Source organism: Erithacus rubecula, assembly GCF_903797595.1.
Source record: "Erithacus rubecula genome assembly, chromosome: 5".
Lineage (NCBI taxonomy): Eukaryota > Metazoa > Chordata > Aves > Passeriformes > Muscicapidae > Erithacus > Erithacus rubecula.
In genome coordinates, this window is record NC_136687.1 from 27,911,492 (window position 1) to 27,939,129 (window position 27,638).

The 27,638-nt window shown below is 36.9% G+C and overlaps 1 protein-coding gene across 29 annotated transcripts in view; it reads left to right on the plus strand.

Moving 5' to 3' along the window:
• Positions 1–9,229: 9,229 nt before the first annotated feature.
• The window catches only part of PCM1 (pericentriolar material 1), a 40,584-nt gene continuing 22,175 nt past the window's right edge, over positions 9,230–27,638 (plus strand). For 11 of the 29 annotated variants that reach the window (XM_079306415.1, XM_079306416.1, XM_079306421.1 and 8 more), the window contains exons 1-16: positions 9,454–9,708; positions 13,477–13,595; positions 14,195–14,440; positions 15,566–15,838; positions 16,353–16,523; positions 16,700–16,816; positions 18,001–18,189; positions 19,924–20,101; positions 21,098–21,207; positions 21,643–21,853; positions 23,081–23,279; positions 23,589–23,765; positions 24,507–24,664; positions 24,878–25,092; positions 26,675–26,826; positions 26,908–27,037. In XM_079306415.1, coding sequence (XP_079162541.1) covers positions 13,500–13,595; positions 14,195–14,440; positions 15,566–15,838; positions 16,353–16,523; positions 16,700–16,816; positions 18,001–18,189; positions 19,924–20,101; positions 21,098–21,207; positions 21,643–21,853; positions 23,081–23,279; positions 23,589–23,765; positions 24,507–24,664; positions 24,878–25,092; positions 26,675–26,826; positions 26,908–27,037 — 2,622 coding nt within the window. In that variant the 5' untranslated portion in view covers positions 9,454–9,708; positions 13,477–13,499. The other 18 variants (XM_079306423.1, XM_079306435.1, XM_079306430.1 and 15 more) reach the window with 11 other exon arrangements.

Sequence of the window (27,638 nt, forward strand, 5' to 3'; positions counted from 1 at the left end):
TCAGACCAACTGAGCTAATCTCAGAGTTTTGTACTGCCCTTCATGTACCTCCAATTAAAGATTAATACTTGTTGCAAACTCCCTCAGAATAATTTCTGGTGCATTACTTAGAATCTGGTTACCTGGCAGTACTTCTCTTTACACATCACATTATATTACATTACATTACATTACATTACATTACATTACATTACATTACATACATTATGTTACATTACATCCACTAATTAAATTAATATTCTGAATTTCAAATCTTTATTAATTACAGGAAATTACTCCTGAGGACCCTACAATAAGAATCATTCCAAAATTCAAAATCATTCAGCAATTAATTTTTACTGAGAATCTTACTATGACTAATGACTGTTACAAGGAGGGACAAACCTGTTCATAGTGTGACTCCTAACCAATAGTTACTCAGTGGGTGGGCTCTGAATTTAAAAAGTGGAAAAAAAGCATGGCATTTTACAGTTGTATTCTTTAACAATAAATAAATCAAATTAAGAAAATAAAATTTAAAAAATTATTGAACATTGTAAGTGGATTGTCCATCACTCAAGGGCTTTAAACAAAGACTAGATGGCTAAAATACATTACTAATAGTGTCAAGTCAGAGATTTGTGTTATTCTAGAAATCTATATGCTACCCATCATTAGAATGGTTTTGGAAAAATAAACATACTAGATACAAGACTTTCAAAGAATATACAAATGGATATCATATAAGCACAAAAGGAAGAGAGAAATGTCCTTTTAGACCTGTTGAGTACATTCCATATTGAAAACTGGCAAATGTGGGAGACTGGAGGAGATGACTGGCTCAAAAATTTTCAGGCTCCTGTGAGGGGAAAGGGGCAGACTAAGTCTTGCCCTGGCAAGGCAACTCTCTGCTCCCACCCCTGGGTCCTGTATCCCAGCCCCCATAGGAGCTGCCAATCCCTGGCACACCAGGGGCCGTGCTCCACACCTACCCCGGAGCCCCTAACCCAGCTCTTGAGTAGCTACCAGAAGTCCCACCTGGGGAAGGGCCCAGGAAAGCCAAAATGTACCTCAGCCAGAGCACAAGGCACATATATTTTCTTGACACTTACCTCCCTTGGGTTTTGATCAGCTGAAACACTACAGGAAACAGGAGTAGTAGCTATATTTGTATCTCTTGTCCCTTTTGCCTTCTTCTTCCTATAATTCCCTCTTCTCAAAGTTTGAGTAACTTAAAGTCGGGTGGGTTGGAGTTCGGTTCATTGGGCTGAGTTTGCTAAGTTACTGCTTTGTGAAATGCTTTATGTTGATTGAATGTTGTTTTCAACTTTTTGCCAAAGTTCCCTGATTTTCTGAAGTTTGACAGTAAAGTTTCTGTTGTTTTGACCTCTTGAAGAATATCTTGCTGATATTTTCTGGCACACATCTGACTCAGGTTACGTAAAAGAATATTCATCCCTTTCACGAAATTCACTGAGTGAGATCTGAGGCTCTACAGTGTCAGAGACCTTAATGTGGCCAGTGTGGATGCTCACACAGATATTTAGATTTGCTGTTCTTAGAAGAGTTTGCAGAGAAGTGAAGGAAAACATTGCAAGGATCATTAATAACCATTCTATCATTTTACATAGAGTATATATAAAGGATAAAATGCTTTTTTTTCACTTCTACTAAATCAAGATGTTTATACTTCCCCCAGGCCAAGTAAAAACATTCAGTTCTATTATGTCCACTGTATACCTTTTTATTTAAGTTTAAAAGAAAAAGCTAGCACAATAAATCAATGGTCTTTTTTTTTTCCATTTAGCACTTGCAGCTGAGTACCTCTCCAGGTATTTTAATCTGACAAGGTTAAAACAAATCTTAACAATTTAGGACAATCCCAGACATAGATACCAGTTGGTAATGGGTGGATTAAGAGCAGATCTTAAGAGATGGGCTTAGTGGATGAAAAACTAAATATGAGCCAGCAACACGTGTTTGCAGCCCAGAAAACAAATTTGATCCCAAGCTGCATCAAGAGACAGCTGGAAGGTCAAGGGAGGTGATTATGCCCCTCTACTCCACTCATATAACACCCCATGGAGTACTGCATCCAGCTCATAGGCCCTCAGCACAGGAAAGACATGGCTCTGTTGGAGCAAAGCCAAAGTAGCCCACAAAGATGATCAGAGGGCTGAAGCACCTCTCCTGCAAAGACACAGATGGGACAAAGAGAGAGATGGGGTCATTCGGCTTGGAGAAAAGGAGTATCCAGGGGGATTTAACTGCAGCCTTCCAGTATCTAAAGGGAGCTTAAAAGAAAGTTGGAGACAAACTTTTCTCAAGGGCCTGTACTAATAGGACAAGGGGCAATGGCTTTAAGTTGAATAAAGAACAGACACTGCAACAGGCTTCCCAGAGAAGCTGTGGTGCCTCAACCCCAGAAGAGTTCAAACCAGGCTGGATGTGGCTTTGAGCAACCTGGTCTGGTGGAAGGTGTCCCTGTTTATGGCAGAGAGGTTGGAACTACATGATCTTTTAGGTCCCTTCCATGCAAAAACATTTTCTGCTTCCATGATCGTAACATCAGCAAATGCAAGATAATGTATTCATAATATGACTCTTTATCATTCAGACTCAAAAGAAGTTGCAAGCATACGATGATCTTTAATAATATAAGGAACTATAGATTCTTCCCTTCTGAGTTGTTACACAGTGTTAAGAATGAGAAAAAGTATACCTTTATAGATTATGTGTACAATTTTTATTCAGGAAAGTTGTGAATCACCTTCAGGTTGTCATGGTAGAAATGTGGAAGGGTCAAAGATTGTATAACCACAACACGGTAACTGTGTTTGTCAAAATGTACTTTTATCTTTTATAAATTCATTTGTTTATGCACTTTTCCGCACTGTTTTCATTTGTGTAATGCTAAAGACAAAATAGAGAATATGTAATGTATTTCATTCTAGTATTGGCTAAGGTTATGTATTTGAAAACGTGCATCCAACACTGTATATCCACCATAATGAAATGGTCTTTCACATATGCCAAAAAGTTACAATAATAAATTGAAAATACTTTGAAATGGAATATGATGCTTGGGTTAATAACTTTGATAATAGGTTTTGCTGCTTTTTTTTTTTTTTTTTTTTTTTCTGAAGGGTAAAAGCAAGTAAACAAACAAAAGAACCCCAAAACCCATCCTGATCATGAAAATCAGGACGTCTGAGTAAACTTAACTTCGGTAAACTTTTTTTGCATGAAATAGTAATGATGGGGTATTCCCATACTAATATTTTGTTTGCGAAACAGAACAAAGCTGAAATAAAATATAAGCCATACTCAGCTTTATGACTAAAAAACTCTGCATGTTAGTGTTGTTAAAGGTAGCCTTCTTTTCAAAATAGACTGACTTAAAAACTGCATGTTGTTTTTGCAAGGAAATCCAGTTAAGTAGCTATCATAATTTATGATGTGCTCATTTACCAGATGCTATTATATCTTCTTTTTTTAAGTGTATTCTACAAATAAAAGCATTGTGTACGAGATTCTCACCCATAATGCTGTGGAGGTTTGCATAGGTGGTAGGTGATTAATGCCTTCCAACATTAGGCTACTGATGAAAGTGAGTACAACTCTATCTGCTTAAGTGGAGCTACTTCAGATTGTTCAACAGTTCACTTCAACTATATTTACATATGAGATAATCCACATATACAAGATAATAAAATTATAAAAAGCTACACTCTATTTAATCAACAGTTTGGACTGCTTTAAAAATTTTATCCATTAAGATTTTAAAAATTAAATATAGTTATTAGCTGTTAATATTTTATGTTTCTTTGGAAACCACAGCCTATCATAGTTACTTCTGCATTAATAGATTCTGTGTATTTCTTCTTACTAAAGCAATTCTGAATTTCAATATTCCTTTGGAATAATCTTTATCAGTTTAACAGAGTCCTACGTAGTCAAGTGACAGCAACTTTGTGTACTGTCTCATTTATATACAAGAATCTTGTACCTGAGTATTAGAATAGCTACAAAACAAGATTAAATTTAAAATTACATGCTCTTGCCAGTACATATCCCTGAAGTTCATGAAATGCTGATGACTGACCCCCCTGAAGGAATTCCACTTATTCACAGGGAAGTATATGAAGTATATGAAGAAGTTCTGTTGTACCCAACATAACCGAAATCAACAGAAGACAGCAGGATTATTATCCACTATTCCAAATCTCCACTTAGTTACTACTGTTTGGTGAGGGTTACTGATTTTTTTTGTCTTGGTCTGGGACATTGTTGCCTTCTTCCTGTATTTCAGCTTCTGCCTCTTTCTTTGTATTGATTATTAGTAATATTTTACTTTTACAGTGACAGATGAGTCAGAGTACTACAAGCCACTACTTTGCTTACTTTTAAAATAAGAGGCTTCACAATTGTTTAAATTTCTTTATTTGTTTTAGCACGCTGTCTTCAAAATGCTTCAAAATCCTAATGAAAGCGGTGGTAGAAATAAGTTGCAGCAAAAATACAACAATCCATTTATAAACTTCTGAAGATTTTGCCATATTTTTATATTCACCAAACATATTGCATGCAGTGACCAGAGCCTATTACTGGAACCTGTGTAGATGTTCTCTAAAGCATGTGATCTCTAAAAGTTACATAATCACATGATCAATTTGAAATGTTACGTCAATAAATGCCATTCCCTAATGAGACCAAGATATAAGCAGAAAAGAACTTCTTAGTATTCTAAAGAAACAGAATGAAGGAACCTTGTTTTTTGATGTATGGATAAAACACACAAAAATAAATGACAGTTTTAAATAATTTACTTCATTTTTGTACAGTGTTCTAAGAAATAGGTGCATAATTTAGTAATTTAATAATCTGTCATTTCAGATATATAATACAGAAATCAGCAGTATATCACTATCATGGATAATAAGACTAGTAAATTCAACATATTTATACATTATTTTATCGCACACCAAATATGGGAAAAAATCCCCAATTCTTATTAAAAATATAAAAAAACAGGTCCTCCCATCTTTTTCAACAGGCAGTAGCAAAGACAGTGTAACTAGCATAGGTGGAACACATTACAGAGTTGAAGACCTAACAAACCTCTAGGTCTGCACACATCTTTGCAGAATAAAGAAAAACAGTGAACTCAGAGAAGACCCATAGCAACCATAAAAAAATTATCACAGTAAGTTCCATTGCTGGTGTTTATTTTCTATTCATCACTCTCAAAATAAAAACAAATATGAATTAAACTACATTGTGAGGAAATGTATCTGACAAAGTGACCTGCTCAAGATCTTAGTGTGAGTGCCAAGAAAAGAACATGGTCCATAATCTTCTGCCTTATTTAGAAGAACAGCTTACATATCCTGACTTCTCCTGCCTTCTTTACACAGGAAGCTTCCTGTTGGCCTCAGTTTTCCTTTTGCCCTCTTCAAAGACATCCTTCTCCCACATTCTACCTTTTGAAAAGTATGGAATGTCTTTGGAAAGGTGCACCAACTAATCCTTTCTCCCTGGTATTGATAAATTTAGTGCTGTTGTCCATTTGTACCAGCCCTAATAACAGCATAATTGGAACCTCTCTACCAACAGAAAAAGAAAGGAACCAGGAAAGTAATTTATTAGAAATGTGACAGAAATATTTAGATTTAAAAGTTATTAAAAACCTTTCAAAATTACTTAAATTTAAATCTTGATATAGATATAGATACATATGTATGTATGTATGAATATAGTCATTGGACATGCAAGGCCATCATACTTTGTTACTTGGTTTCTTCTTTTTCTACTTCTTTTTCTACTTGAAAAACCAGTATCACAAAAGCAAGTACCTATTTCAAAAGCATTATTGCCAAAGGATAAAATGCAGAGCATCATACAATTAATCAACTCTGTGTAGCTACAGTGGAACTCCTTAAAAACCTTTTTTAATCAGAAGTCAGCATAACTGATTATGAACAAAAAGCCACATAATTATTTGGAACTTTTTTCTTTTTGTAGACTGGATGTTCACTAGCAAACTGCTTAGTGGCTGTAAAATGACACTCAACTTCAGCAGATTTCTTCCCTTTTAAAAAATATAAACACATATGAAAAAAATATTAAGTGGCTTTGAAGAATTCACTGTAGCATTTATATGCTATTTTAATGCCTGTAAGTCTTCAACATAACTGAAGCCACATAGCATAGAGAAAGCACTTAATTATGAATGTACAGGAGTGACTGATATCAGGTACCTTGCAGATTGTCAGCTACAAAGCAAAATTAAAAGAAAGGGAAGAATCTACAACCTTTTCCTCTTCCAATTTTAATATAATGTTCAATGAAAAAACATAGCAGAACGTCCAGATTATATCCCATATTTCTATGTTGCTCATGAAATTTTACTTGATTTCTAAAGAGTGAAATAATGAAATAATGGTGCTAATAAGACCTCTTTTAAAACAGTTTTCAAAATAGGTTTTAAGGGAGTCCAACTTCAAAGATGACAATTGGAAAAATGTGGTCTTACAGCTTCTAGGCAGGGCACCATTGGTGATCCTGATGTGTTCTGGTTGTGTGAAATAAATCTGTTCAATAAAACAAAGCTGGTTATGTCTTGTGGGTCCATCCATCACTTTATCACTTGGTCTGACTCCAGTCACTAATATTTTACTAGAATGTAATAGCTGGAGTGCATATAGCAGCAAATGTTACAGATTGGTAAGATAACAGCAGTACCAAGAGGATTATTTTCTGCACCCTCAAGGAAGTGGAAAAGACTTACAAAGGTTTACAATCTCTTCATCTGAGATTTTTCTTGGGATCTGGCCAAGTTAGCTAATATCGATCTTCAATTATTCCTCTTTCTTTTTTTGTTTCTGATGACTGTTTTGCTTGAATGGATAATCAAAAATAGTTTCCTTTCTGTCCTAGTTTTTTCATTAGTATTAAACTGGTGGATCTTGACCAGCCTACAGCTTGGCTTTGTGATCTTAAATGCCTGTTCCTCCCCCCTAACACCTGCCTAACTTGTTATCAGACCTCATAGGGATAAGTGGACACTTCATTTTCCTATATATATCAACTTGAAACTCTTTGTTAATACCTTAAAAGATATTTCCAATCTAAAGTTATGCAAAGAAAGAAAAATACGTTTAATATAGTAGCTTGGTTGCCACTTGGTAGAGTGCAACCATACTATGGTAGACTGATAAATTTTGGCCAGTTTAAATTTTGCAGCAAAAACCTCTTTGTCATAAAATTAGGAAATAAAAAATGGACAACTACTGCTTGAACCAAATGCTCAATTAATTACTATATTTGTTTAAAAATCTCTCTCCCCAGAAGTTTCTCACATCTCCTTTGTCTCAGTAAAACATTAATCTTTCACTTATTTTTGTCTCCAGTCCTTATATGCCTGTATTTAGTTTGCTTTCTTTCACTTTGTAATGATAAAGTAAAATTAACAAGGTACAGCCATCAGTTGTTTAAAGAGAACATAATTATGTCTCTGACATAGCCTTCAATCCTAATTTAATTGGGTTATCTCAAAGATAATCCATTCAGTTTCTGTGAGGATGCACTTATTACCATGTCTGCTGAGGGAAATGCTTATAACAGAGATGTTTGTAGAGGGATTTAATTGCTGTCTGTCTAGAGGCTCACTGATATAGGACTTCCCCCCAAATATTTATTTTGTTTAATTAACAAGACATTCTTTAAGCCATATGAGTTTTGCCTCATAATCATTCCCAAATCCTGTTTGGATTTGGAGATGTTATTTTACAACAGTAGTGGAGAACCACCTACTGGAAATAATGCTTCTTGCAGTGCAATCCACAATTCCTTCGTGCCTGTTGTATCTTTTTGAATACTCCATCCCAAATGAAAAATGACTATGAGGAGGCCTTTCTAAAATAAACAAACAGACAAAAAACACACAAACATGTTTGCAGCCAATTCCAAAAGAGGGGCAGAAAATAAGAAAACAAGAAGAGAAAAATCCTCCATCCTCCTAATGTCAAGTAGGAATCAGAGTAATAATGCTGTAATCTCATACTGTGCTAAGGAAAACATGCAGTTATAACATATAAGGGACTACACTAAAATACTCCATTGTTACTGAAACATATTACAGTCAATTTATTTTTTTTTCCTTGACAAAGTACTACTTTTTAAAATGTAAGTTTGCTGGGTTTTTTTTCTTTTTTTTTTTTTTTTTTTTTTTTTTTTTTTTTTCCTGAAGGAAACAATGAAGGACCTGCACTGTAAGAATAAGGTACAGCAAAAAAAAAAAAAAAAAAAAAAAAATTACAATTATTGTAGTAAGTGCAGTATTTTCTTCTAAGTTCTGCCTTCACCTGCCATGCTGTGGGAGATTTGTCACTGCATCTTGTCAACAACAGAAATCATCTTGTCAACAGCAACACTGCCAATATTGTCATGAATATCCAGACATGATACCTGAGTTCAGAAAAAATAGGAAATTAGTTAAAAGTATAATAAAAATACTGACAAACTAATTTCTTTATTAGCTGCATGACTGCAGTAGCGATTAATAATATATACACATAATATATTACATTAATATATAAAATATATATTAATCAAGGAGCTTCCATCAAACTGTTGTAGATTGTTTGCAAAGTGATTGCATTTGTGGCTGTACCATCAAGTAGCTCGTGGTAGAAATGGGAGAGAGATTCTGCTCAAATATGCTGTCTTACATCCCCCTCTTTCATTCACTCAGTATTGTCCAGAACTATCTCTTTCATATGGGGGAATGTGCTGGAGATAACTTAATAACCAGAGTGGGATCTTCAAGGGACTCTTCCACTCAGCATATTCCATGATTCCAACAACAACTTCGGCTGAATACCGAGCACAGCACACAGGCTTTTACACACAACTACTGTTTTTTAAATGTCAAACCCTCTATCTATATTTCCCCCCTTCCCCCAAAGGAAAGCATAAAGAACCTAAATGGGTAAACTCGATGCCACAAATCAAGGAGTAAAACCCGCCAAAGGCTGACAGGAACAGAGCAGTCGATACCGCTCCAAAATCGGGCAAGAGCCTTGTCCACGCTTAGTTTTGATGTGATTTTACTGCGCAAAAGCATTTACAGAGTTAATCGCCGTTTTCGTATTTCATTTACTAAGAAAATCACGCTCGGCTATTCGCCACTGGCCGCACAACAGCGGGGTGGATGTCCCCCTGTCATGGGGCGGGGCCGTGCCCTGAGTGGAAAACTACCACTCCCAGGAGGCACCGCCGCCGGCCCGGGAGCCGCTGCGCCCCGCACAATGCACGCTGGGAGTTGGAGTTTCTTCGCCCACCGCTGTTCCCCCTGAGCGCCCCGGCGGTTGCGCGGGGATCCTCGGGCGCCCCGCGGTTCGGGTCGGGCGGGGCACGCGCAGTGCGGAAGGGCCTGGGCGGGCGGAGGTTACCAGGTAACGGTGAGTGTCTGTCTGTCTGTCTGTCTGTGTCTGTATCCCTCCGCCAGGGCCCGCCCCCGCGTCCCCGGCAGAGTGGCGGCCAAGATGGCGGCGGTGGCTGAGGCAGGAGCGCTGTGAGCGCCTCGGCTATAGCCCTGTCCCGCCGCGTCGGGCGAAGCGAGGCCGCGCCGTTCCGCCGCTGCCCGAAGGCGAAACGTTCGTCCGGGCAGCCCCGCCGCCGCCTGCGAGAGGTCACCCGGCCTGGCTCCTCCTCCACCGGCGCGGGGTGAGCCGCCTTCCCCTGCTCCTCACGCGGCGCGCTGCCTCTTCCCCGTCTCTTTCGCCCCGTGCGGTGCGGCCGCGCCGGGGCAGGGCGGCGGCCCGTGAGGCAGCGGGCTCGGAGGCAGGTGCGGGGCGGCGGGGAAACCGTGCGGTGGCAGCGGGCGGTGCGGGCCGCGCCCCTCGCACCGGGCAGGGCGCGTTGTCCGCTCTCCAAGGAGACGCCGCCGCCGCGTTCGCGGCAGTGGAGGCGCCTTGAGCAGAGCCCGCCTACCCACGCAGCCCGCGGCGCCCGGGGTTTGGCGCCGGGAAGGAGCGGGATCTGCGCCCGCCGCCCCCGGGCCGGCAGCTTCGCCCGCCTCAGGCAGAGCCGCGGGGCCGTCGCTCGCTCCGCCGGGCCCGTTGGCGGTGACGGGACCCGCCGGGCCTGGGCTGGGCTCCCGCCGTGGGATCGGAGCAGGTCGGGACGGCAGAGCCTGCGGGCGCTGGGAAGGCCCCGGCGCTGGGAGAGCCGGCACACCGCTCCTAGCCAGGGTGTGTGAGCGCTGTCCGGTGGGGCACGATTTGCTCTGTTGGCTGCTCCTGTGTGATGATACTGTACGGTTTGCTTCTAAGGAGTTAATGCCCTGCGAGGAGCGCGCGTCTTAAAAAGCTAAACTTAAGAAGAAATGTTTGGCCCCATTTTTAGCCTGTGTGGTAGTATGATGGCTTTTTGCAACTTTCTGTTTTCCGTTTAATTTTTTTTAATTGTCAAAAGTTTTCCCTTTGAGTATTAGATGCTCTAGAGAGCTCTTGCATTCATGCGAGTGCTGTAGGAAAAAATTGTCTAGAGCATCTTTACTGTAGAAAAAAAAAGCCTTTTGAAGTAAATACCTTTATTGTGCTTGGACGTTAAGTAGTGTTTCTTCTGTGCAATCTACTTATTGCTGTTACATGTGCAGAATATATTTTGACTTTAATCTTACATGTTTTTCCTATAATCCTGCATGACATCTGAAGTTCTTACTTCTGTAGAAAGTATACCTGAAAGTCTTTTTTTTTTTTTTCTCAAACCCCTGGTAAATGTTATAAGGCCTATGGACGTGCTCAAAAGCTTTTATAGAAATCCTGTAACTTGCAGGAACCTGAATTTCACAATGGGTGAAATATAGCTGTAGATAGACAGATAGATAATGGGAAGATAGCAAAGCTTTTGGCGGAGGATTTTTTTGTAGAAATAGCTGGTAAAAAGAAAACAAAAAAATGCATATTGCTGAAATGTGTATGTGAAGGTGGAAAGCACAGCTTCATGTGAAAGAAGAAAAAATCTAGCTGAATCTTTTTCTGTTTTTCAATTGAGTTGAAGAGGTACAATGACATCAGAGCTCTCTGATCTTAAACTTGCTTGCTATAGTTCATTTGGAAGATCAGAGTGTATAACAGAAGAATGTTTAGAAACTTTTTGAAATAGCACAGTTCTGCTATAACACTTTAAAATCTGCTTGCTGGAAATGATGAAGATATTGTTATTTTTGAGCTGTATTTTTCAGGGCATGTTGGTTGAGAGTCCTGTTACTCATAATATTCCATCTGGGACAGTGAATTTACTTCAGAGGTAATGAGAGTCTCCTGCAGTAAAAATAGTTAAGAACAGGTTTTGTGAATGTTTTAAAAGAAATAAATGTTGAGTAGTTACTTGTATTGTGTAAAGGTAAATGCTGCCACTTCTTTGTACAGTGGATGGTAGGGAAAAACTACTTTTGGTATGGTTTTAGTAGAATTATATAACATGATGATGAGGAAACAGCTTACAGAATTGGACTGTAAACCCAGATGGCCTCTAATCTTCCTCATTATGCTCAGTGACAGGTCAGGATACAGTGTCTGTGGAAATGGTGAGTCTTGCACATCTACAAAGCTGAACAGTTCATCTGTAGCTGAAGAAGGTTCTTCAAAATCCTGGCTCTTTTAAAACTGATAACTATGCATTTGCTTTGAATGCTTTTAAGTTTTAGCATGAGCTTCCCTGTGAACTTTTTATAGGATGCTTCTGTTCCTACACGAAAATAAACAAAATGTTAAAGGATCTTGCGTTCTAATTTTCTAACTGAATCAGACAAATTACCTGAAAGTTGCATAGAAGGAACATGTAGTTTTTGTATAGTCATAAGGTTAGGCACATGAGGAAGTTTATGCAGAAGTTTATCCAGTTCTAAATGTGTCTAGGTTGGGGTTTTTTTAGTTCTAGTATTATTTGTTGGTCATCTAGTTCATAGGTGGTACCCTCTGATTGCGTGGCCTAGTGGGCACTTCTGTTGGGATGAAGAAGGGAATACGAGTTCTTGTGAGGGACAGTAGGGCCAAGTTCCCTAAGTATCAGGCACTTAGACCTGTTGTGGGTGTGTTATGATCGTGGTTGTGAGGTGCAGAAGTGGAATGGCTCCTAGCTGTGCCCATGACCTGGGCTGGCACACGGCCGAGCAGAGATGTGGTTATGGTGTTAGGAGCATGCCTGCTAGATCCCATTCCTTTATCAGTTACTGATAGGCTGTGTTTGCATGGCAACACTGCTTTGTGCAAGTGTGCCTGCTGAGAGGCCTGTACTGTGTGATTTTGATTGAATCCTATACCTAAGCAAGATAGGTGTCCTAGGACAGCTTTTAGACTTAGTTCAAGTTTAATCTGTTTTCTTTTCTGGAACTGATACTGAAGAAAAACCGACAAACTTACTATATGCATGTTGAGAAAGTGGTTCCTATCAACTTCTATACTTTCGTTTTTTCAATTAAGTTTAGAATTATGTCCTAACATAGCAGTGGGAAAGAACTGGAAAAGGTAAATCTCTGCAAGACTGCTTTTCTTCTGCATGTGCTACAGTTCTTCATAGGTAAAGTTTGTAGCTTTCTGCAGTGGAATTATGCCAGCAGCACTTAGCAAATATAGTTATGTATTCTTTACCTTTTGGAACAGGCTAATCTAATTTTACTCTCATAAAGGAATACTTTTTCTGATCTTTTAACTTTAACATTTTTTTTTATTTCTAATGTCAACGCAAGAAGTGAAAGTGAAAACTTGGAGCATTTAAGTTGCTTTATATTGCACAGAGTGACACTGATGGAGGGCAGCAAAGCTCTATGAAGCCCACAGTATTTTGTTTGGTTTTGGTAGAAACTGTAATTTGAGTGATAGGTCATTCACTGCTTAAATAGCTTAATGTGTGGTAATGAAAGCAAAAATCCTTTAATTAATGTCTGTTTTCCTTGTGTTTTTTCCAGTGTGTTATTCAGAACTCTGTTGTCAGCATCTCAGTATTAAAATGAATGTGAAAGTTTGACATACAGTGTCTCCAAAGTCACTTGTGTCAAGCAGACATCACCCTGGGCCTGAAAGTGTAGGCTTTATGAATTACAAAGCAGCCTTTCTCAGAATTGTATAGTTTGTTTTAAAGTAAGGACAACTGAATCCCTTAAAAAAAACAACCAAACAAACAAACAAAAAAAACCCAACAAACAAAAAAACAAACAAAAAAAACCCCAGCAACTTTCTTTCGAGATCAGAGGTTAAAAAGCCCGAAACCCACAACTACTCTTTCTTTATTTTTTGATGCCAGTTTCTGTGTTCTGCTCATTGATACATTTCTAATAACACAGGTTAGCAAATGGGGAGTTTACTTTCCTAAACAGCTTTGTGTTTACAACTTAAGAATATGTAGTTGTCTTCTTAGATCATGAATCTTTAAAATTTTCTATGCAAACTGATTTTAATACAGCACATTTCTTTCAACTCCTTCTTATAGATTGCTTTTATTGATCACTTGTCATGGCAACAGGAGGTGGCCCCTTTGAAGAACACATGAATGATCAGGACTTGCCCAGCTGGAGCAATGAGAGCCTTGATGACCGGCTGAACAACACGGTAAAATTATTCTTTTCTTTCTGTTGCCATTTAATGCTGTACATTAGAATTACCAGCTGAATTCTGTTAGTAGCAGGTAACAATGCAAGTCCCTAAGCCTCATCATGCAAGGATTTGCATTCAGTACAGCTTTACCTGGAAAACCTGAGGAAGATGTAAGCAAGCAATGGGTATAATTCAGAGATTGTGAGGTCTGTAGAGGTATTTATGGCAAGCCTTTTGGCTAAATAAAGTAGCTAGACACAGAAGCATTGTAGGTGACATGAAAGTAAAAGCTTTAATTTTGAAAGTTCTGAACTCTTAAAGAGTCCCCAGCAAAGAAGAAAAATAGAACTTGAGGCTTCATTTGAAATTAATTTAATACATTTAGGATTTAAAATAGATTTAAAATATTCTGACAAGCTATTTTTAATTATGCAGTTGAGAAAATTTTATTTTTTAAAGTGACGTTTGCTCTAGAAAATGAAGTGCATATTTCAGTGTGCATTGCTATTTGTACTTCTTAGATGGAAGTAAACTCTCTGACAGAATGCAAACATTTGCATTTTGTCTGTATGGATAACAAATATGGTTTTTTGTTCTCTCTCCTTCCCCTTAAGGACTGGGGAGGTCAACAGAAGAAAGCAAACAGATCTTCAGAAAAAAACAAGAAAAAGCTTAGTGGTGAAGGTGAAACGAGACTTACTAATGACATATCTCCAGAATCTTCACCTGGAATGCAACGACGGAAGACCAGAACTTCTCATAGCTTTCCTCATGCTCGATACATGACTCAGATGTCTGTTCCAGAGCAGGCTGAACTAGAAAGGCTTAAACAAAGAATAAACTTCAGTGATCTGGATCAGGTTTGTGTGAATGCTAGGTCCCACTAGAAATGTGATTGCAAAATGTAGTCAGTTATCTCTTCATAAAAGACAGATGAGTAAAGAATCCTTTTACAAGTGATCGAGGTAGAAAAACCCCTTTTAGACCCCATGAAATCAAATCAAAATTCTGCTTTTGAACTTCAGAAAATAAGAGAAAACTCAGGACCATGACTTTCCTCTGTTTGTGTACTAGCTGTCTTCACTTTCTCTCAGCCATTAATAAATTCCTGGGTCCTTTGAGCGATATTTCTTGCTCATCGTACTTGCATTCTGCTTGAAAATAGCTGTTACCTTTTTTTGAAAGTCTGTTCTTGAACTGCCAGTTCGTGATCCTGAACATTGTTACCCTTGTCTGTTAAGCACAGGAGTACTGTTAAAATGTGCTCCTCAGTAGATTAGAAATTTTTGTGGCACAAATTCTTGAGCCATAACTACTTGTTTGGAAATACAGCGCATTCATCCTTCCCTTATCCAAAATTAAGGAAAAGTATGAAGGATTAATTCTTTTGGAACAAGGCATAAATTTGTGTTAACAGTTTTAGACCAGAGACTAGTTCATCTTTACTGAAGGTTGTTGCTAACTTCTTTGGTTGTGAAGATTCTTTCCAGTGTGGTTCATTGTGTTGACTTAGCAGTTTAAAGGCTGGGCATAACTTCCTCCTCAAGTATATGTTAGGGCAACATGTTGCTATTCACAGGCTTTTAAAGAAAAGCTGAAGTTCTGAGGTATTGTATTCTGCACAGGAATATGTTGCTCTTTTATTATTGTTATTTTCTCAAATATACCTGGAGAAGTAGAATGCCTTTTGCTACAGTAAAGGTCGAGGTCACAGCAAAAATGAGGAACTAAATTCTGAGAAATTTCAGAATGGTTTTGCATCTCTTTGTTCCGAGAGGATGGATTTGTTTTCTGAAAACTTCATGGCAAAGAATCATTGGCACTGTCTTCGACTAGCTTTTGGCCAGTTGGTGACTGATTAAGTAACTTTAAAATCAGTCTAATAATACTGTAGAAATAATAATACAAGCAGGGAAACTAAGCAGTGTTGAGAACATATTGGATGAAAAAATAAAGCAATTGTTCTTTCTTTTGTTTATATATAGAGAAGCATTGGAAGTGATTCTCAAGGCCGGGCAACGGCTGCTAATAACAAACGTCAACTTAATGAAAACAAAAAACCATTCAACTTCCTGTCACTGCAGATTAACACTAACAAAAGCAAAGATCCTGCCTCAGGTTCCCAAAAGAAGGAAAGTGGGGTATCAGCACAATGTAAAGAGTTGTTCGGAGCTGCTCTAAGCAAAGATTTCTTGCAAAATTGTCAAGTGTCTGCTCAAGAAGATGCAGTGGGAGAACAAGCGATGGATAGTAGCCAGGTATTTACACAGCCTATAAAGTCTACTCTTAACCTTCTATGCTGCCTTCTAAATTTCTTCACAGTATAAATCTTTATTGGAAATATTTTACTTACTACTCTTCTGAAACTTGAAGAAAATGTGAAACCAAACTTAATCACTGTTCTTTAGAAATCTGTTTGTCGGTAACAGAAGTGATAATAATTTTCATTTTAGAGGTTGGTTCCCTTTTATATGATTGCAGAAAGTGCTCTCACAGTTGATTTTTTTTTTTCCTATGTTGATAAGCTCAGTTGTGTTTTAGCCTGTGTTGACCAGAAGCCCTGTGCTTCAGCCTTGCAACAACCTGCATGCATAAATCTATCCTTATAAAGGCTGTTGACTTTTAGCCACTTGTGGAAGAGTGCTCATAGGAGTGAAAGTACTAACATGCCCCCCATTCACTACTCCTTTGCTGTTGCTATCACTATGTCTTGTGCATTGAATACATTGCAGTTGCAGCTGAATGCATTCAGTAACTTCAGTGTCTTTGCAGATTGTGAGCAGACTAGTTCAGATTCGCGACTATATTGCTAAGGCCAGCTCCATGCGGGATGATCTTGTAGAGAAAAATGAAAGATCGGCCAATGTTGAGCGTTTATCACACCTTATAGATGACCTTAAAGAGCAGGAGAAATCCTATCTGAAATTTTTGCAAAAGATGCTTGTAAGTTTGAGAACATGATATGTTTGTTTCTGCACTGTAAGTGTTTTTTTAGGAGTTGACGGTTTATGTTTTGATGGTGCTACTGAGGGTGTTGATTTTGATATGTAGTACCTTCCATAATTTATTTTTACTGCCCCCTTATATAGCTTTTGATTTGTGCCCATGAAATATTTCAGGCTAGAGAAAATGAGGAGGATGATGTTCGGACTATAGATTCAGCTGTGGGATCTGGTTCTGTAGGTGAGAGCACATCGCTAAACATTGATGTGCAGTCTGAGGCTTCAGATACCACGGTAAGCTGCCTTCTGGTAATTAAGGTAGAAGTTAGGGCTTTAGTTTGTTTTTTTCATGGGTCTTATTAGTGTCATAATCTGCATTTCAATTAAAAAACAGTAAATCCCCAAGCACTCCATTCAACAGGTGTCCATGCATGTGTGGATTTTTTTTTTTTTTAACATGAGGAAAAAATGATTCTGTCACAACAATCCGAAGAATCTTTTAAATCTTTATTCTTTATTCAAATGCAATAAAGAATTAAATGTGTGCTTTGGTAGAGAATTCACTGACTTGATAGGAAGAAATACCTTTCTATACAGTTTTTCATCTTTAAGTTTGTCTCTGTTAGTGGGGAAAACTTGGATGTTGTGTGATGGGAGGGTTAGAAATGTGTCATTAGTGGGCTGTTGTCCAAGTATATTTCTAGTGATACAATAGAAGTATTGACCTAACACAGAAGTTTCTCTCATTTCTTGGAAAGATGGGCTTCTCTTTAGAAAATGTAATCTGAATTTTGTGCCAAGACAAACAGTCTTCCTTTCTGTTTATAAAAACTTTTTTTTTTAATATGGTAAACATATCTTGTAGTAGATACAAAAGCATTTTAATAACTTAAGTTTTGTGTCTTCCATTATATTGCACTGAAGTAAAGTACCAGAGAGAAAGTGCTCTTTCTGGCCAGTTAGCACACTGAATGTCCCGTGGATAAAGAGAATTTACCTGCTTGGAAATAAAACAGTTAAAGCATTAAGAAGCTTTTGTAATTATTTTTAGCTTTATAAGAACTCTGTCTATCCCTGTAAAGAAATAACTTAAAAGAAATTAAGTTTGAAAAATTCAGAAAAAGAGAGGTAGGTTTTTAAAGAAGTATCCACATGAACTTGTCTTTGCCTTAATATTTGCAAAATTTGCAGTTCAGTTTTTTGTTTGGCTCTTAATTTTGCATCCAAGCTCTCTTTACATGCAGCTTGAATATTTTACATGCAGAGTGCATACTTCTGGTTGTATAATGTTGATTGCTATATGGAGTTTTATTGTTATGCAAATTCTAAGAATTACTAAAAATGTCTTCACTCTTTAGTGAATGTTATTAGATATTAATTTCCATTATTCGACAAGATAAAGTGGTTAGGTTTGTTAAAAATGCATGCTAAGTTGGAGCACATTTTCAAAATCTAACATACTAAACTATTCAATATAGGAGATATCTTTTAGTTTGAGTGGTCGGCCCCGCATTGAGGACAAACTAGGGAATTCAGCTTCACAAGAACAGGTTACAGACATTGATGTTACACCAAGCTCTAAAGGGAAAAGTGAGAGAGCTGCTCTGAATGACAGGGAAATCTGGCATTGTCTGATTAATAGCCAGGATCGTGGATTGCTTCCAAAGGTACACTTCAAAAGTTACTTTAGCCTCAAGTAGGATACAGGCTAGTCTTCCCTCTCCCCCCATCTCCCTTGTTAATTGCTTCAAATGTACTTGTTACTTGCAGTGAATGTTTCCACTGGATTGCTCATCTGTATCCACCTGTCTTTTCATGAATTAATCTTCTTTGCCTGGAATACTTTTTCTTTGAATACAAATGTTTCACAACTTTTTCTTCTGAATTGTAAGCATTGACAGTTAGTATTGATGTAACTCTGTATAGCAGGTGTTTTATGTAGAACATCCTTCTAAGTTTTGTTGTTGACTTCTTGGGAAAACATATTATAAATGTGACTTTCAGACACTTCTCCTGGTTACACTAATATGCCAATGCATATTTAAACTAATACCAAATGCCAAAATGAATTAGAATTTAGTAGCCTTAACTTGTTCAACAAATCGTTTTGTCTAGCTGTTGATGTAAATACTTGGTTGGAAGGGGGAAGACTTTCAAGAGGTGCAGTGTATAAAACATCTATTTTTACCCATTGTGAGCTTTTAAAAAAATTAAATCACAGGAAGAAAATTGATATATGAAGTCTTAAATAACACTGAAATTTTTTTGTCAAGCTTACTAGTATAAATGTAGAACTAAGCCTGAAAAATTTGTTAGCACAATTTTCATGAACTCAGGCAAATCTGGTACTTTAGATAAAGCCTGAATTAATGGGTGAGTGAGACTGAGACACATACCCTTGCTCCATTTCTTCCACTTGTTTGTTCCTGTGCTAATTTCAGTGTGTGATCTATTTTTACTCTACTCTGCTGTTTGTATGAAAGGTGAGAGTTTAGCAGCAATCATCAGTGTGAGTTGCAGTGCAACTTCTAGTGACGCTTCAAAGAGTTTAAAATTCTGCATGTTTCCACCTTTCACTGCTGTAAAGTTGAGCATTCCTTAATATGTAGAACTAGTTAATAAGATGCCTGCTTCTGTTTGACATTTGATGCAGAATATTTGTACTGAATTTTGTACTTCAGAAATTTAATACTATGTGGATAGAAGATTATGCTTTCAAGTTAGTAGTGTTCTTTGTAAATGCTTGGTATTTTCCATGATTTCACCTACAAAGTGCAATAATGCAACTTCAGATAGGATAAGGATCTTAACTGTGGATGTCTCGTTAAAATACTTGAGTAAAAGTTTTGATGCAAATCTCCAGCTCCTAATTAGCATAGGATGAGGAAAATAACTGAGTTTTAATATATTTTAATTGCTTAGTATGCTTTCATTAATTTCATTATAGGTTAGAAAAAAGTTACTGCCTGAATCTGCTTAAACATTCTGCTGAAAATATTAGAGATTTTAGGCCAGTGAATCAATTGAGATCTTGTATGATATAATGCCTTATCTTGCTTACCTTTAACAGTCTTGAAGGTTAATTACCTTCTGTTATGATTTAAAAGACATAGGAAGGCTTGAGTTAGTCTTTGGGTTATATTAGGGCAGCTGACTGGCTTTGTAAGGAAAACTTAAACCCTCAGGAGCTATAAACATGTCTTGGTGGTATAGGCTTCATCCTATTGCGTGTCTGAAGTTTTTAAATAAAGGACTATCAGGTGAAGCTGTTTCAATTTTACTTTTTTCCATTAATGAAGCTGTTCATTTATATACAAATTGTGCTTGCTTTGACCTTTCTTTTACTAGTTCTTAACTGATAAATGGTTGTAGTTACGGAGATGTTGCTCCATCTCTTGCAGGCCAGAGATCCTCAGCATGAAGCTAAAGAGGAGTTGGAGAACTTGAAGAAACAGCATGATTTATTGAAAAGGATGCTACAACAGCAGGAGCAATTAAAAGCTCTTCAAGGAAGACAGGCAGCTCTTCTTGCTTTGCAGCATAAGGCAGAGCAAGCTATTGCTGTCCTGGATGATTCTGGTATGTGGAATGATGGTGTCTCAGCTTATATCATGTTAGCATGCTGACTGAATTGATTAAAGCTGGAATTGTGAAATATACATTAAAAGGGCTTTTTTTACTGCTTCTCTTTCTGAAGAGTTGACAACGTAACATTATAAAATATGTCATTTGAAAGCCCAGAGCTGATTACTGCAGTTTACCTGTAGGAATCCTAAAAGTGTGGGTTTTTCTCATAAGAATTGGTCTACACAATGTTAAGATTCAGATTCAACTTAGGGCAAGATGAATGTTTTCAAAATTTGAGAACAGTGAAACTTTACTATGTGTGTAATGAACTCATAATCTCTGGGGAAAATAAAGAATATTTGTGCTTGATTTTTCTTGTGAACTGTTGGTTTCTATTTGGAGGGAAATAGGAAGAATTATTTGGGTCTTTCAACTGCCTTTTGCATATTTAGTACTACTTGAATTTGAACTTTGAGGCAGGGGAAAAAAAGCTTCCTTTTAAATTCATTTCACTTATAAAGCTTTTTGAAGAGCAATCCTCCAAGACTCCATTTGCAGATTTAAATGTTGCAACTTATACCAATATGAAAGCTTGGTGTTTTGTTAATTTATTATTTTGAGAAAGTGAAATTACCTGCACTCTTGTTAGTTTAGCCATATTAAATAATTAATAATAATTAAATAAGTTTTATTTCTAATAATTTTCTATCAGCCTTAGACAAATGAGTTGCTTTCATTTTGCTTTGACCTTTTTAGCAAAACACGGAACAAACCTAAAGTCCTTTTATCCTTTGGTCCTTTACAAAGCAGCTCTGAGTTGTCTTGTTAGTTGCAGAATTCAACTTTCAAGAGTAAAGCTGGGGGAAAGGACACAAAATTAGAAATACATGCTGTTTTTAGAGGGTCAGTATATTGATGTTGTTGTTAAACCAAACATTTTTATTTAAATAGCCTTTATTTAATTGCTGTGGAAAATACTTATATTTTCCCCTTTTTCCATATTCCCAGTTGTTACAGAAACTACAGGTAGTGTTTCAGGAGTAAGTCTTACATCAGAACTGAATGAAGAATTGAATGACTTAATTCAACGCTTTCACAACCAACTTCATGATTCTCAGGTCAGTCCTGAGATTGTACTGTATAGATTTTGCCATTATCAGTTTTTATTCTATTTAACAAGGCAGTTCAATGTTTGTCTTGCTCATCTGTGTGTACCTGCTAGTGAAGTTATCAGAGTACCCCCAAAACAGAAAGCTCTTCAAACTTGAAAATTCTTAAGGGTTATTAGCTGATTGATCTATGCTTTGTGTCTCATGGGTTACCATGAAAGTCTAGAGAAGTAGTTTCTTTATCAATCTAATTATTAACTCAGTATAAAATTGGAATGTCATTAGAGTGTTTTCAGTATATTTCTCTTTATAATATTCTTTGATTTGGTGTTGATACTGGTGTTCTGTATAGAAAGCCCATAAGAAAGCTTTTTGTTTCTTACAGTTTATTTACCTATTTTTGTAGTACTCTGATTAAAATGGAATTACTCTTTTTATACACAGTCTGTGCCTGACAACAGAAGGCAAGCAGAAAGCCTTTCACTTAGCAGAGAGATTTCACAAAGCAGAAACTCTTCAATGTCTGAACACCAGTCAGATGAGAAGGCACAGCTTTTTAACAAGATGCGAATATTGCAGGGTAAAAAGCAAAAAATGGACAAACTATTAGGAGAGCTTCATACCCTTCGTGACCAGCATCTAAATAACTCTTCTTGTAAGTCACTATAGGCAGAATTGTATTTTTGTCATGAATACAATGTTTTAAATGTGCATGTTTGTAACATTGTCTTTTGGATTGCAATTGCTCAGTGAAATGCTGGTGGTAAAAGTTGTACTGGGGCAATATTAATGTAAAATATTTTTAATGCTGTAGAAGTTGCTGTCTTAAGAACTCTTTGAGTAATGATGATGTGTGTCTATTAGCACTTTGGTTTATAACATTGAAGTTGACTGATGGGAGGATGTGGTGGTTTTTTTCTTCAAGGCTTGTCTGTGACATATCTGGCTTGTGGAAAAAAATGCCATATGAACTTGGGCTTTGTGTGTTTTTATCACAGTACATCTGCATTTGTGTACTTGTCACTTCCATGTGTTAGTAGCTTTATGGCAATGCAGCTTTGCTCCCTCTCTGTCAAAAGGCTTTCAGGTGCACTTGTGGCAGGGACTTCAATCACAGACCATTCTACATGGCCTTACCTGTCTAACTGGACTAGAGCTTTGGCCTTTTCTTATAATGGCTTTGTGCTCTCCTTATTGATGCAGACCCATCTACTTGCTGCTCTCGCTCTCAGTTTCTAGCAGTTCATTTGTACTGGTGAAGTTTGTCCTCTTGCTGGAAACTTTTGAGGAGTGATCACTGCATATTCTAGTTAGCATTGAGAAATGGGGCCTTGAAGCATGCTCTTGGAGAAGGACAGTGCTGATTTATTAGTTACGTTACTATACCCCAATTTTTCTGCATGTATTTAATGCATATAATATCAATATATTTGGATATGATTTCACATAGCTGGAAGAAGCAAAAGAAGTTTGTTTTACAGCTAATAGACAAAATGGCTTAGCAGATGTGAAAAATTTGCTAGGATTTTTCTTTTAATCAAAATTCTAAAATGTTTGATTTTTATTGAAAAGCAATGCAGCCTTAAGTAAACTCTTAAAAAACTCCATGGGCAGATTCACAGCATGAAAGCTCCTACAACTGACATTTGATAAAGCCAAAAGGGAATAATAGAAGTCTTCACAAAAGCTACCTTATTACTCATTCCCTATTGACATTACATGCAAAAAAACATAAGAAAAAAGTTTTTGTTTTGCTAAGGAAAGAAGTTATTAATTGCAGTTTTGTCTATTGGTAATATTTTCTGTCATTATTTTAATATAATTCAGTTAAGCTGATTCCTTATTACGAATTATTCACATAAGCTGTATTTCTTTTCTGTAGTTTTTCCTGCTTCGGGTTCTCCTCAAAGGAGTGTTGATCAAAGGAGTACAACTTCAGCTGCTTCTGGTCCTGTAGGCATAGTAACTGTTGTCAACGGTGAATCAAATAGTCTGGCATCTGCTCCCTATCCTCCTGATTCCCTGGTTTCTCAAAATGAGAGTGAAGAGGATGAGAATCTAAATCCAACAGAAAAGCTTCAGTAAAAGTTCTTTAATTTTTTTTCACTGTTTGTTTTAGTAACTTGGAGTACTTCTTTTTTAATAAGTTTTGTGTTAAGTAGCTATTGCCATTTTTTGATCTACTTAATTTAGTATTACAGACTCCTTAGTAAACAATCTAATGGAGTTAACTGAATTCAGATATTGAAGTGAAATGTTCTTACAGCTTGGAAACTGGCAGTAAACTCTAAAAACTTTAAAGTATATATTTTCTTTTTAAGTCTATTTAAATCTGCATAGATTGGCTTAATAAGGCAAAACAGATTATATGCTCTTGTTTTCCTCCTCAGGAAGCTAAATGAGGTTCGTAAGAGGCTGAATGAGTTACGTGAGTTAGTTCACTACTATGAACAGACATCTGATATGATGACAGATGCTGTGAATGAAAACACTAAGGAGGAGGAAGAAACAGAAGAATCAGAAAGTGATTCTGAACATGAGGATCCACAGCCTGCTACAAATATTAGGTTGTATTTTTTGTTATCCAAAGTCTTTGTAGCCAAGTTGTTGCTTCAAGAAACCTGCAATACCTTATTTGAGTCAACCAGAAGTAACTTAAATCAATGCTTATTACATTAACAAAATTAATTTTCTTTTTAATTTGAGGGAACTATTACACAGACTTTTAATAATTATCTAATCCTTGGTGTCTTATTTATTTAGATTAGCATAAACATTTGGAAAATCACTATAAGACTTCAAAAATCTGTAATTCCTTTGGGTTTAAATACTGAATTCTGTGTATGGCATTTCACTAGATTATACTCTTAGACTAGAGAATTGGAGTAAAAAAACTCTTTGGTTTACAGACATTTACAGCTATAGTCTGGCACCTGTGTCCTTTGAGGATCTTCACTCAGTAAAAATGAGCAGTCACTAATCTATGAATCATATATAGCTTTTTTTAGTATAGACATATACCTGTAAGACCTTAAATATTATTGCAGATCTAGCAGGGGAAATTTAAGTTGCTTTGATTGTTTTTGTTTTTTTTTTTTATAAAGTATTCTGTTGGAGAGATGAATATGGAAAATCTCCCAGTGTCTGGACTGATTTTTATATGGGGTTGGAGTTTGTTGGGGGTTTTGTTGGTTTTTTTAAGGGGAGTGGTCAGAACACCCATTCCTAAAAAAGCTAGGTAGAAAAACGCCAAAGTGAAATCCATACCAGTTTTAAAAAGTTACCATGAGTAATTTATTTTACCCTAGGAACCCTCAAGGAATCAGTAGTTGGAGTGAAATAAATAGCAACTCAAATGTACAATGTGGAACTAACAATAGAGATGGAAGACATCTTAATACAGACTGTGAAATTAACAACCGATCTGCTGCTAATATAAGGACTCTAAAAATGTCTTCTGCTTTAGGTATGTTCTAAAATCTTCCAATAATTTTACTTCTTAGTGCAAATAACTCTGATAGCTGCACAGATTTTGGGAGATCCTTGTTTGATGAACAGAGAATCTAAGAGCCTGATCATTAAGCTAATATTTTTCTAATGTCCAGTAATTACAGTGGACTTCAGAAGTTCAATAATGTGTCTTTGGTATTGTTTTGTTTCCCCCTCTCCCTGTTTCCAGACTGTCATAATAGGGAGAATGACAAACACCTTGCCCTACCCCAAGGTGAAGATGATGAAGTGGAAGAAGATCAAGTTAGTGAAGATTCCGTATCTAGTCACAGAAGCAGCCTGGGTGATGTTGCTGGAGATGCTGAGTTTGAGCAGAAGATCAATAGGCTTATAGCTGCAAAACAGAAGCTTAGACAGTTACAAAACCTTGCTGCTATGGTGCAGGTATGTTAGAAACTTGTGCACAAAAATCTAACATTCATTATTTCATGTAATGTGCAATTTCTGAGATGGAAAACTTTCTTAATGCAACATTTTAAGTGCTTATTTTTAGGCTAGGGAAAAAGAGATGCTGTTTGATTTTTCCTAAATTCAAGGGTGCTACTTCTGAAGTTCAATTCAGGGATTTTCTTGGAGGATGCTAGCCAAAGAGAACACTGGTCTTAATGTTGAACCTTAGCACTTGATTACAAAATACAAACCAAGAAGTGGATCAGCGTTATTTTTTAAAATATTAGACATTTTTTAAGATTATAGTGAACATTCAACATGTTTAGGTTTTTAAACCCTAGGTTTTACGTTGTTCAGTCAGTGAATATTTTTCATTGAAATCTTTGGACGTTGCAATGTTTGACTTGCATTATTTTGGTTTGGGGGCAGTGGTTTTATTTATTTCAAGAGTTTTGAGGGCCAGTTATAAGTTCAAAGTGTTTTTCTTTTAGGATATCTCATGCTAATTTAGCGATGTTAGCAGCACAGTATCATGTATCAAATGTCCCTTCAGAATGCTCACATTGAGCATCATCTAATGTAATGTCTGCACACTGAATACACATAGATGTATCAGAAATGAAAAGACTACATGAGAACTTTAAAATAGTGCTCATTTGGAACCTATGATTTACAATAGCAACCATATAAACACAATATTATTACTTCAAGATAATACTTGTATCAGAAATTTCTCAGCATATAGATCAGTGTTGTTTTTTATGATCACTGTAGAGACGCTAACTGTGCAGTAGTATAAATTGGAATTGGAGATGATTTAGCAGCTTCCTTAATAAATAACCTAATTAATTGCATACCTTCCATTATCATCTTTCCAAGGCTTGTTATGTGTATGTATTCAGCAAAGATACAGTAGGTGTGTGAGCTAGTAGGTGTGTGTCATTCTTGGTCACCAGTGGTCTTTCCTGTTCAGCGGAGTCTTTAGGAAGAAGGATCACATTGGAAAACAAAAGCAGTAGTGGCTGCTGCTTTCGTAATTTTTTTTTCCAATTTGAGAAATGAAAATACAGAAATTATGAAAAAAATAAGAATAGAGAACCTTTAGGACTTTCTCAAATATTTTAGATTTAGTTTTCAAGAGTAGTTTTGTTATTAATAAAGTTGTTAATATTTAACTTCACTGACTGCAGTAAATAAGCAGTCTTGTTCACATCAGTCTCCTATTCTGCCTCCTGCTGTGCTGTTGTTTCTTCATATACTTGTATGTTTCTGTCTGCTGAATTACAGGCAAGTGGTTTATGCTTCCAGAATGAGATAAATTATTTGCATTTGTAGTGGAAGTTTTAGTAGTTGAGGTTGAGCTAAATAACTAAATTCTCTCATTAACTCAATTTGTCTTAAAGTCATGATGCCATGGTGAGAATCACTTCTCTGTTCTTGAGTTGCACTGAAGATAAAGCTATTCAGGCTGATGAGTTTTAAAAAAATCAAACTAGACAAACTTGACAAAATTGGTTTGTTACATTTTCTTAATCAACGTGAAAATAGCCTAATTGCCTTTCTGACATCCTTTTAGGATGATGATCCAGAGCCTCAAGGAACAATGGCAAATGCATCTAATTTTGGTGACTTGTTGGGTGGGATGGAAGAGACAAAGCAACAACCAAATAATGTCCGAGCAAGTTCCAACAAGTTAAAAAAAGATGTACGACTAAATGAAAAAGCAAGGTGAGCCTTTGTCAGAGGATGGTAGAGCTGTGCTTTAGGCGACTTCTTGTCAAGTAACATGTGGATAACTTATTTACGCAGAGAGAAGTTCTATGAAGCTAAACTTCAGCAGCAGCAACGGGAGCTTAAGCAGTTACAAGAAGAAAGAAGAAAACTGATTGAAATCCAGGAAAAAATTCAAGTGTTACAGAAAGCTTGTCCTGACCTTCAAGTAGGTAGAATGTATTTCTTTGCCGTCTTAAGGTGTTGATGAAAGAAACCTAAAATATCTTGCTCACCATTTCTTCCTATGAAAATTGGAATAAACTTAAAATTGGTAATACTTGTATACTGTAAGCAGGTGGACTTCTAAACCTGGAGTTCTGCTTATGTCATTCACTTTTCAATGGTTCTTGTTCAGTAGTTGGTGTATCTTAATTTCACTGTCACTTGTCTTAAAAAGCCTTGATAGAGTGTTCAAAGATATAGAACCTTCTGTCTTATTTTTAGCCTGAAATTTGCCTGTCCACGCTGTCACTGCTTCTTTAATTCTCTTAGTAGTCATTTGCTGGTATCTTGGAGCAATGCTGTGTCTTGTAAGCATAATCAGCACTTCGTTTCTACAGGGCTTTCCTGTTTTTCATGCTCTTTGGTGATTAACTTCTTTCTGTGAAATGAGCAATAAATTATCTACACAGTGCATCTAGAATATGATGTAATAATACATAAATTAAGTTTTGTTGATTTCTAGTTAAGCTTTGAAATAAACATTTAGCCTTGATTCAAAAATCCTTTTCCCAGGATACTGACTTTCTAGCCTCATAGAGCCTTAA